The 12,411-nt window shown below is 39.3% G+C and overlaps 1 protein-coding gene across 1 annotated transcript in view; it reads left to right on the plus strand.

The window, feature by feature from the left end:
- csmd3b (CUB and Sushi multiple domains 3b) overlaps nt 1–12,411 on the plus strand; it is an 815,905-nt gene that overhangs the window by 272,028 nt on the left and 531,466 nt on the right. The window contains exon 3 of the mRNA XM_061908578.1: nt 1,447–1,559. Within this exon, the coding sequence (XP_061764562.1) occupies nt 1,447–1,559 (113 nt within the window). The remainder of the gene's footprint in view (nt 1–1,446; nt 1,560–12,411) is intronic.

Raw genomic sequence — 12,411 nt, forward strand, 5'->3', positions numbered from 1 at the left:
GACAACTCCCCTGCAGGCACGTGTACACATAGGGCCCTATGGGTGCTTGAGCCCCTGCCCTTTTTTGCCTCGTCTTAAAAAGTGCCCTCTGCCTGAGTGTTTTTTTGTTTTTTTCAAACATTAATAAATTCCTGTTAGGGATGTAAAAAAACAAAACAAAACAAAAAAACAGCGGTACAAAAACTCAACGTTTTCTTGTAATACCGGGTTGTTTGAGCCTGCCGCTTCCGACAGAGAGAGAGAGAGAGAGAGGGCGAGTGAGTGAGTGAGAGAGAGGAGAGAGAGCCAACTGCGGCCTGAGGAGACGTGACAGTGGAGCAACATGAACCTGTGAGTTGTGGTCTAGTCGCCGTCCATTTATTCAGCATCTAATATGGGTGATATTTCAGAAAAACGCTGTATTATTCTATTATTCAATGTGTCAGCTTCTGTTTATGCTGGACGTCGGAGCACGGCGCATCAATTGAGCATGGCACATCAATTCCGCGCAGAGCGGATCGTGCGGGACAGGAAGTAGTGTACAAAATACAAAATAAAACACCGGGTTAATTTTCAAAATAAAATTCACTGTGTTTACGGCGGATCACATTTCTCTCACAATAGAGGTTTAGAAATAAAGTTGTATTCCGTTTCAGTTGTTTGGTCTGAGCATTAAGTGAGAAAGACCATAAGTTACAACTTGATGATGTTTTCATCAAGTCCAAGGAAGGACAGATTTTTCACATTGAAGTTTTTTTCATTTGGGTATTTTTTTTTTAAATTTTTTCGAAGTTCATGTTGCACTGTTCAATGTTCAATATTAAAAAGCTTATCTTTAATAACAGATAGCCGAATAATAAACCAGTGTTTTGTTGGTTTTCATGTCTTCCAAGCCTATGATAATGTGAATTGACTCATTTTGACAATAATTTGTTGACACAAAAGAAATGGCAATCACTTTTACCTACAAATGACACACAGCGAAATAGTTAGCTTCCTATTAGCAAATTAAATTTTACATTAATTTCCATATTTTGTAAAGGACCAAAAAAAATGTCCAGGCCTTTTCTGACTTTGAGCCCCTGCCCCTCTATAATCATGTGCACGTCCCTGCTCCCCTGTCCTCCTTTTTCATTTAAATATATATGTGTTTTCAAATAATGGAGAACTGCTTTTGTTGGGTGAGTCTCTGGTGCGGGTAAACACAAATAATGATTCAATCAAACCAGCCGAAGATGTTTTCCTGGAAGCCAATATACTGTGTGTGCATGACGGACTATTGCTGGTCAACACGAGGGGAAAAAAAACACACTCTTTGTGTATTTACTGGTTTTCTGCTGAACATGAGGCGAACATGTCACGACGTGCATACCACTGTCATCGTGGTAATTGAACCAAGAGTGTTTATGGTGTCGCGTTTTTGCCGCGCATGTGTGACCCCGTTCTGTCATGTGTTTGCTTTCGCAGGCTCACAGGCTTCCAGATGCCTCCCCCAGTCACCAGCACCGGAAACGTTTTCTCATTGAGGCTGACGAGCGACTTTGCCGTCTCCGCGCACGGCTTCAAACTCCTCTATGAAGGTCAGAAAATGGCAATGCGGATGTGTTCTATTATGGCTGTAGAGCACGCTGAAGTTTATTGTATCCCTTCTATGTACATAGCGAAGCTGTTACCATGGTGAAATATTGGCTGAAGAGACAGGAGCGTAGTAGTAATAACTTGAAACATCCAACACCACTTGAGGGCCTACAATACGAAATTCAACCAACATTTTGTTAGAATATGGCTTCAAAGCCGGGGTCTACAGCAAGTAGCTTGTGAAATACCTCCAAATAGTTGTTTCAACTGTTCAGCTCGGACATGAAGCCTCTATTTCAAGACAAATTTTCTCAAAATAGCCTAATGCAGACCTCGGCAAATTAAGGCCCGGGGGCCACATGCGGCCCGTTGAGCTTTTCAATCTGGCCCGCCGGACATTCCCAAATATTTTTTTTAGATCTTTAAGATGGAAGTTGTAGCTGCCATCATGATGCACAGTGATGTTTTTAAATGACCGTAAGTTTTGAACTATACAAAATATTTCAATGGTTGGAACCTGCGCTTATGGATAATATACCAGTTACAATGGTAATATAAATAGTTACTATGGTAATCTAATTAGTTACTATGGTAATCTACGTCACAGCAGCTCATACGAGGCACCAAGCAGCGTGGTCGGGAAGCATTTCCACAGACGCGGAAGGAGATTTTCACAACCAAGTTCTAAAGCTTAGTGATGTATAGGATAGAATAGAAAGTACTTTATTGATCCCTGGGGGAAATTCAGCAAATATCAGATATATCAGATTGTAGGTGGGTTTATTTTGTAGCCTTCGTGTTCATATTTCACTTTGTTGCATTTTTGTTGCATTTCACTTGATTGTAAAATATGTCGATTGAAAGGGGATGTGACATTCATATTTTGTCAATATTCAGTGTTTATTCGTTCATAGAAAAATGTAAAAATTCCATTCATTTTTTTAAGGCGGTATGTCATAACGTTTTTAGCATTCAATCAGACATTTTTGTGAGGTTTTGTATTAGTGTTCCTAAAAATATATATACTGGCCCCCAGACAAATTTTTTTCTCTAATATGTGGCCCCCGAGTCAAAATAATTGCCCAGGCCTGGCATAAAGCATCATAACTACCGCACTGTTTGAGTGGAATAAAATACATCCATCCATTCATTTTCTACCGCTTGTCCCTCTCGGGGTCGCGAGTGGGCTGGAGCCTACCCCTGCTGCACTTATGCAAAAGGCGGTGTACACCCTGGACAAGTCGGCACCTCATCACAGGGGCAGCATAGATAGACAGACAACATTCCCCCTCACATTTACACACAAGAGCCAATATAGTGTTGCCAATTCACCCATCTCCAGGTGCATGTTTTTGGAAGTGGGAGGAAATTTTGCACCGAACCAATTAACTAGGATTTATTGTATTACTCTTGGTGACCAGAAGTAGATATGGGTATGAAAGCTTGAGTGTGTGCATTAAAGACACAACCTTCAAAAATGTAGTTATACTTAAATATTAACTAATCATATATTTTTTTTATATTTTAAAAGTTATATAAATATTTGTATTTACTATAAATCAGTGGTACTTTTTTCACCAAGTACCGCCTTAGAAAAAAAATGCCTCTCCAATTACTACATAAAGACCAACATTTAAAATACAGTAGCATATTAGGCCCAAGTGTTCATTAACAACAAGACAGAGGTTGTATTTACTAGTATTTAATATTTTTTGCCATTGTAACATTACACAGTTTGAACAGTAACACAGACTTTGAATGTAGGAAAATAAAACCCAGGTCTTTAATCAAGTGATTCTTTGGTGGGGAGGGCGTGGCGAAGTTGGGAGAGTGGCCATGCCAGCAGTCTGAGGGTTACTGGTTCAATCCCCACCTTCTACCATTCTAGTCACGTCCGTTGTGTCCTTGAGCAAGACATTTCACCCTTGCTCCTGATGGGTCCTGGTTAGCGCTGTGCATGGCAAATTCGCCATCAGTGTGTGAATGTAGATTTAATGTCAAAGTACTTTGAGTTCCTTAAAGGGGAACATTATTACAATTTCAAAAGGGTTAAAACCAATAAAATCAGTTCCCAGTGGCTTATTTTATTTTTCAAAGTTTTTTTCAAAATTCTACCCTTCACGCAATATCCCCAAAAATGGCTTCAAATTGCCTGATTTTAGCCATCGTTATATCCACCTGTCCATTTTCCTGTGACGTCACTGCGTAAAGCCACCACAAACAAACATGGCGGATAGAACAGAAAGGTATAGCAACATTAGCTCGGATTCAGACTCGGATTTCAGCGGCTTAAGCGATTCAACAGATTACACATGTATTGAAACGGATGGTTGTAGTGTGGAGGCAGTTACCGAAAACAAAATTGAAGAAGAAACTGAAGCAATTGAGCCATATCGCTTTGAACCGTATGCAAGCGAAACCGACGAAAATGACACGACAGCCAGCGACATGGGAGAAAGCGAGGACGAATTCGGCGATCACCTTCTAACCAACGATTGGTATGTGTTTGTTTTAGCATTAAATGTGGGTGGAGGGAAAGGCTGGATGCAAATATAGCTACAAATGAGGAATAATGATGCAATATGTACAGTGGGGCAAAAAAGTATTTAGTCAGCCACCGATTGTGCAAGTTCTCCCACTTAAAATGATGACAGAGGTCTGTAATTTTCATCATAGGTACACTTCAACTGTGAGAGACAGAATGTGAAATAGAAATCCAAGAATTCACATTGTAGGAATTTTGAAGAATTTATTTGTAAATTATGGTGGAAAAAAAGTATTTGGTTAACCATTCAAAGCTCTCACTGATGGAAGGAGGTTTTGGCTCAAAATCTCACGATACATGGCCCCATTAATTCTTTCCTTAACACGGATCAATCGTCCTGGCCCCTTAGCAGAAAAACAGGCCCAAAACATGATGTTTCCACCCCCATGCTTCACAGTAGGTGTGGTGTTCTTGGGATGCAACTCAGTATTCCTTTTCCTCCAAACACGACAAGTTGAGTTTATACCAAAAAGTTCTATTTTGGTTTAATCTGACCACATGACATTCTCCCAATCCTCTGTTGTATCATCCATGTATCCCTTTTGGTATAAACTCAACTCGTCGTGTTTGGAGGAAGAAGAATACTGAGTTGCATCCCAAGAACGCCATAACTACTGTGAAGCATGGGGGTGGAAACATCATGCTTTGGGGCTGTTTTTCTGCTGAGGGAACAGGACGATTGATCTGTGTTAAGGAAAGAATGAATGGGGCCATGTATCGTGAGATTTTGAGCCAAAACCTCCTTCCATCAGAGAGCAAATACTTATTTTCCACCATAATTTACAAATAAATTCTTTAAAACTCCTACAATGTGAATTCCTGGATTTTTTTTTCACTTTGTCTCTCACAGTTCAAGTGTACCTATGATTAAAATTACAGACCTCTGTCATCATTTTAAGTGGGAGAGCTTGCACAATCGGTGGCTGACTGAATACTTTTTTGTCCCACTGTACATACAGCTAGCCTAAATAGCATGTTAGCATCGATTAGCTTGCAGTCATACCGTGACCAAATATGTCTGATTAGCACTCCACATAAGTCAATAACATCAACAAAACTCACCTTTGTGATTTCGTTGACTTTATCGTTGGAAATGCATCTGCTTTGAGTGTCACAGGATATCCACACATTCTTGCCATCTCTGTCGTAGCATCGCTGTCGTCGGTACAGTGTGCAGAACAAACGAGGGACTTTCGCATCTTTTGACCACTGTTGCAACTTGTATCCGTCTCTGTTCGTGTTGTTACACCCTCCGACAACACGCCGACGAGGTATGATGTCTCCAAGGTACCGGAAAACAGTCGAAAAAACGGAAAATAACAGAGCTGATTTGACTTGGTGTGTGTAATGTGTTTGAGAAAATGGCGTGTCGCTTCATGTTGTGACGTCACGGGTGAAAGGTCAGTGCTCCGACAGGCGAACAATTGAAAGGCGTTTAAATCGCCAAATTCACACTTTTAGAGTTCGGAAATCGGTTAAAAAAACATATGGTCTTTTTTCTGCAACATCAAGGTATATATTGACGCTTACATAGGTTTGGTGATAATGTTCCCCTTTAAAAAAAGGTATAAATGCACTATACAAGTACAACCCATTTATCATTTGGTGTACCGCTAGACATACACGTACTGCAGTTTGAGAATCACTGCAAGGCCATTAGGACTTTTAAAAGCTAATAATAGAACTCTAAAATCGACAATGAAGTGGAAGGGGAGCTATTGCAGCAATTTTAAGACTGGTGTAATATACGCCCGCCCTCTGGTCCTTGTCAGCAAGTGTGCAGCTCAGTTTTGTCACAATTGTAGACTTCTGATATTATTTTTGAGAAGGTCATAGAGCATGGCTTTACATGGGTCTAAACGAGAGTAACTAAAAGCATGCAATAGCACCTTCGTGTCAGCCTGAGAGAGAAACGGGTGAACTCTGGCTATGTTAAGATGATTAAAAAAAACAACACTTTTTGTAATATTTTTAATATGTGGGATAAAAATCAGCTGGGAGTCAAACATCTTGCCCACATTTTTCATATGTGCACTGTTTTAATTTAAAATCTTGTATTTTGGTAAAAGTTTCTCCCTCTTGCCTTCAGGGCTGATATCGAAAACTTATGCCATCCATAACTTGATGTCTACAATGCAGTTAAAAAGGGTATCTATTGGTCTTGTGTCATTAGAAGCCACGGCAATGTATAGCTGTGTATCATTAGTGTAACTGTGGAAACTGATGCAATGTCTCCCAGAGGCAGCATATAAAGATTAGAAATAATGGGACCTAACAATAAGCTTTGAGGAACTCCACATACTATATCATGGGTTTACCAAGAACATGCATCCGTACTTACATAAAAACATCTGTCTGTGCGATAAGAGCGTAACCAGTTTAAAAAACAGTACCACATAGGCCCACAAGGTGTCTAAGTCTATTTAATAAAATGTGATGGTCTACAGCAGTGGTTCTCAAATGGGGGTATGCGTACCCCTAGGGGTACTTGAAGGTATGCCAAGGGGTACGTGAGATTTTTAAAAAATATTCTAGAAATAGCAACAATTCAAAAATCCTTTATAAATATATTTATTGAATAATACTTCAACAAAATATGAATGTAAGTTGATAAACTTTGCAAAGAAATGCAACAATGCAATATTCAGGGTTGACAGCTAGATTTTTCGTGGACATGTTCCATAAATATTGATGTTAAAGATTTCTTTTTTTGTAAAAAAATATTTAGAATTAAGTTCATGAATCCAGATGGATCCCTATTACAATCCCCAAAGAGGGCACTTTAAGTTAATTATTACTAAAACATTAGCAACTCACTAAAACATTAGCAACACAATAGAAAGATAAGGGATTTCCCAGAATTATCCTAGTAAATGTGTCCAAAAACTTCTGAATCCCTCCCAGTGCAATCGCCTTTTTTTTAACTTGATTTATTTATTTTTTTTCTTGCCCTTCGCTATTAATATCCTCAAACACAAATCTTTCATCCTCGCTCAAATTAATGGGGAAATTGTCGTTTTCTGTCCGAATAGCGCTTTTTGTTGGAAGCTCCCATTAAAAACAATGTGAGGATGTGAGGAGCCATCAAACATGTGACGTCACCGTCTGCGACTTCCGGTAAAGGCAGGGCTTTTCTATTAGCGACCAAAAGTTACAAACTTTTTCGTGGATGTTCTCTACTAAATCCTTTCAGCAAAAATATGGCATAATCGCGAAATGATCAAGTATGACACATAGAATGGACCTGCTATCCCCGTTTAAATAAGAAAATCTCATTTCAGTAGGCCTTTAATGGGCAATATGCTGGCTTTATCTTGTCTAGGTCTGGGCTATAACATAAACTTAAAATGTACAGCCATGAATGTGTCACGATGAAGGCGTTTAAAGCGATACTAAATGGGAAATTATCTCAATGAGCTTTTGAATGGATGCTGCTAAACCAAACTAAAACTATTACAAAGGACATGGAGTGTGCATGTTCTCCCTGTGACTGCGTGGGTTCCCTCCGGGTACTCCGGCTTCCTCCCACCTCCAAAGACATGCACCTGGGGATTGGTTGATTGGCAACACTAAATTGGCCCTAGTGTGTGAATGTGAGTGTGAATGTTGTCTGTCTATCAGTGTCGGCCCTGCGATGAGGTGTTGATTTGTCCAGGGTGTACACCGCCTTCCACCCGAATGCAGCTGAGATAGGTTCTAGCACGCCCCGTGACCCTGAAAGGGATAAACGGTAGAAAATGAATGGATTCACTGCTGAATAGAAGTTTAGCAGAAACAAAGCATGGTTATATCCATGAGGCAAATCTGTCCATCGAAGTAGAACACAAACACACACACACGCACACACACACACACACACACACACACACATACACACACACACACACACACTCTCCTTAGACCGACTGGCTGTGGCCCTAGACGACCGCTTAGAGTGTTTGTGCTGGGAGGCGGCCCTGCTCGTAGTGATGAAAGTTGGAGATCCCAGCTTTCAAGCCTGAAGAAAAGGTCACATAAATGTATTCAGAATGTCAGTGGACCATATGTGGTTAGAGAAAAAAAGAAAGGAAAATAACTTAAGAGAGCGGTTTGAGGAGGGACAGATGACAAACCGAACACTACAACAGCAACAATAGCACATGGTAGAATATAACTTAAAAGGGGACAGACGGAGAGGAAACATCACAAAAGACAACATATGATTTTTCTTGATTTTACATAGTTTTGGCCAGTGTTTCTTAACATTGGGGCTGTGAGCACCCATTAGAGGGCTGGCAAAAAACATGTACCGTATTTTTCAGATTATAAATCGCTCCAGAGTATACGTCTCACCGGCCGAAAATGCATAATAAAGAAGGAAAAAAACATTTATATGTCGCACTGGAGTATAAGTCACATTTTTGTGGGAAATGTATTTGATAAAATCCAACACCAAGAATAGACATTTGAAAGACAATTTAAAATAAATAAAGAATAGTGATCAACAAGCTGAATAAGTGTACGTTATATGACGCATAAATGACCAACTGAGAAGGTGCCTGGTATGTTAAAGGCCTACTGAAACAAGATTTTCTTATTCAAACAGGGATAGCAGGTCCATTCAATGTGTCATACTTGATCATTTTGCGATATTGCCACATTTTTGCTGAAAGGATTTGCTAGAGAACATCGATGATAAAGTTTGCAACTTTTGGTCGCTAATAAAAAAGCCTTGCCTTTACTGGAAGTAGCAGACGATGTACGCAAGACGTCACGGGTTGTAGGGCTCCTCACATCCTCACATTGTTTACAATCACAGCTAGCAGCATTTAGAGCTATTCGGACCGAGAAAGCGACAATTTCCCCATTAATTTGAGCGAGGATGAAAGATTTGTGAATGAGGAAATTTAGAGTGAAGGACTAGAAAAAAGAAAAAGAAAAAAAAAGGCGATTGCAGTGGGAGCAATTCAGATGTTATTAGACACATTTACTACGATAATTCTGGAAAATCCCTTATCTGCCTATTGTGTTGCTAGTGTTTAAATAGTACCTGAATTTCGGAGAGGTGTGGCCACGGGTGTGTTGACGCCAGAGTCTCGGAGGGAATTCACGGCAGCTGCAGGCGGACGGAAGCTCCGCTGATGTCTCCGGTAAGAGGCGACTTATTACCACAATTTTCTCACCGAAAACTGCCGGTTGACATGTAGTCGGGATCCATGTTCGCTTGACCGCTCTGATCCATAGTAAAGCTTCATCTTCGGGAATTTTAAACAAGGAAACACCGGCTGTATTTTTGTGGCTAAAGGCTAAAAGCTTCCCAGCTCCATCTTTCTACTTTGACTTCTCCATTATTAAATGAACACATTGCAAAAGATTCAGCAACACAGATGTCCAGAATACTGTGTAATTATGTGATTAAAGCAGACTACTTATAGCTTGGATCGGGCAGGAAAATAATGTCCGCTATAAACCGAGACGTCAAACGCACGCGTCATCATACCGCGACGTTTTCAACAAGAAACTCCGCGGGAAATTTAAAATTGTAATTTAGTAAACTAAAAAAGCTGTATTGGCATGTGTTGCAATGTTAATATTTCATCATTGATATATAAACTATCAGACTGCGTGGTCGGTAGTAGTGGGTTTCAGTAGGCCTTTAATGTAACATATTATGGTAAGAGTCATTCAAATAACTATAACATATAGAACATGCTATTCGTTTACCAAACAATTTGTCACTCCTAATTGCTAAATGAGATGAAATCTTCCTCGATGTCGCTTCTAAACAACTCTGCCAACTCCAAAGGTATGCGCCGCCTCCTCTTGTCGTTTTCTGCTGCATATTTCACTACGTCCAGCTTGTAATCTGCAGTACATGATTTCCTTTTCTGTGCTATTTTTGTTCAGCCCTTCTCAGTTTTTATAAGTTACCGCCAACGTTGAAATCATCCATTTTAATAACTACGGCAATAGCATATAGCAGTTAGCATCCCATGACCCACAATGCACTTCTGCCACGACCCTCCCCCGCCAAATTCTTATTGGTTGACGTGTGTGTGATGATTGCAGACATTTTCTTCCTCTCTTCCGCGAGTGAGATAAATAATATTATTTAATATTTTACAGTAATGTGTTAATAATTTCACACATAAATCGCTCCGGCCAAACAATGAAAAAAACTGCGATTTATAATCCGAAAAATACTGTATGTTTCTCCGCTGTGGTCCTTGTGGGCCACAGCGGTTTCTGGTTGTAAAACACGTTTCCACCACATCTGGCAGTAATGACAATGTAAAACCTATGTGTCAAAGTCCCGGGGGCCATATATTAATTATCTATGGCCCCCGGGATGATATTTGATTCATATTAGATCCGGCCTTTAGGCCACAGCCGCCTGCTGCTGTTTTGCACGCACCAATACTCCATCCGTGTTGGCACTAAGAACCTTCAAAATAGGGTCCCAGGGACCCCATGAAGTCATACAAATGGGGTGCCACAGTAATTTTTTGGGGTCCCACTTTTTTGTAACCGTTCTGAAAACAAATGATAAATGTATGCATTTTCCTGTTATATCTCACGTTCTATATTGTGTTTTGGAAAAAGGTTTTCATAAACATTACTTAATTCATTAAAAACAATTATACAAAAAAAACGTTTGTTCACGGTGGGAGAAGGGTTAGTGCGTCTGCCTCACAATACCAAGGTCCTGAGTAGTCCTGGGTTCAATCCCAGGCTCGGGATCTTTCTGTGTGGAGTTTGCATGTCCTCCCCGTGAATGCGTGGGTTCCCTCCAGGTACTCCGGCTTCCTCCCACCTCCAAAGACATGCACCTGGGGATAGGTTGGTCGGCAACACTAAATTGGCCCTAGTCTGTGAATGTCAGTGTGAATGTTGTCTATCTGTGTTGGCCCTATGATGATGTAGCGACTTTTCCAGGGTGTACACCGCCTTCCATCCGATTGTAGCTGAGATAGGCACCAGCGCCCCCCGCAACCCCAAAGGGAATAAGCGTTAGAAAATGGATGGATGGAAATGTTTATGAATATGTTATTTTATTCAGTTATAAATATTCATTCACTTTCTTCTTTCCTTTATGGATCTAAACTTTAACTGGTATTTTTTTCTATATTTTTATTGTAATATTTTCAGAATATGTTTGTTCTATTGTTGGCCAAAGTAAGACAAAGAAAATAATTTAATGTTGTCTTTATTTTTTTTGGTTCAATGCCATGATTTTTATAGTCGAGCCCTCGTGTGCACATATTTTCCTCCATGCAGCCCCTGAACTAAAATGAGCTTGACACCCTTGATCTAAAACAAACAAAAAAAGTCTGGAGCTAAAGTCAAATAGATGTTTTTAAGCGCAAAAATTATGACTGAAGTGGAATTGCTGCATTTTTTTATGGATTTTATTTTATTGACAGTTTAGTTGGGAAATGTATTTATTGTTAATTTAGTGTATTTGTTTTAGCACTACATAGTTGTGTGTACCTTTATTTGTAATCCGTTATTAGTCCCTTTCTTTGCACTATATGTGATTAGTACTTATTTTTGTAATCAGCCTGATCAAAGCCTAAAGTTTGTGTTCTATCATAATACTTGTGATTAACACATGGTTTAATACAGAGGTTGTCAAATGGGGGTACGCGTACCCCTGGGGGTACTTGAAGGTATGCCAAAGGGTACGTGAGATTTAAAAAAAACATTCTAAAAATAGCAACAATTCAAAAATCCTTTTTAATTATATTTATTGAATAATACTTCAACAAAATATGAATGTAAGTTCATAAACTGTGAAAAGAAATGCAACAATGCAATATTCAGTGTTTTTGTGGACATGCTCCATAAATATTGATGTTAAAGATTTCTTTTTTGTGAAGGAATGTTTAGAATTAAGTTCATGAATCCAGATGGATCTCTATTACAATCCCCAAAGAGGACACTTTAAGTTGATGACTACTTCTATGTGTAGAAATCTTTATTTATAATTGAATCACTTGTTTATTTTTCAACAAGTTTTTAGTTATTTTTACATCTTTTTTTCCAAAAAGTTCAAGAAAGACCACTACAAATGAGCAATATTTTGCACTGTTATACGATTTAATAAATCCGAAACTGATGACATAGTGCTGTATTTTACTTCTTTCTCTTTTTTTCAAACAAAAATGCTTTGCTCTGATTAGGGGGTACTTGAATAAAAAAACATGTTCACAGGGGGTACATCACTGAAAAAAGGTTGACAACCACTGGTTTAATATCATTAGTTGTTAAGATTGTTAACCTCTGAAACTGTAAGTAGGTTAAGTGTAATTATCAAATTAAAATAAAGA

The sequence above is a fragment of the Nerophis ophidion genome, linkage group LG08 (assembly GCF_033978795.1).
Source record: "Nerophis ophidion isolate RoL-2023_Sa linkage group LG08, RoL_Noph_v1.0, whole genome shotgun sequence".
Taxonomy (NCBI): Eukaryota; Metazoa; Chordata; class Actinopteri; order Syngnathiformes; family Syngnathidae; genus Nerophis; species Nerophis ophidion.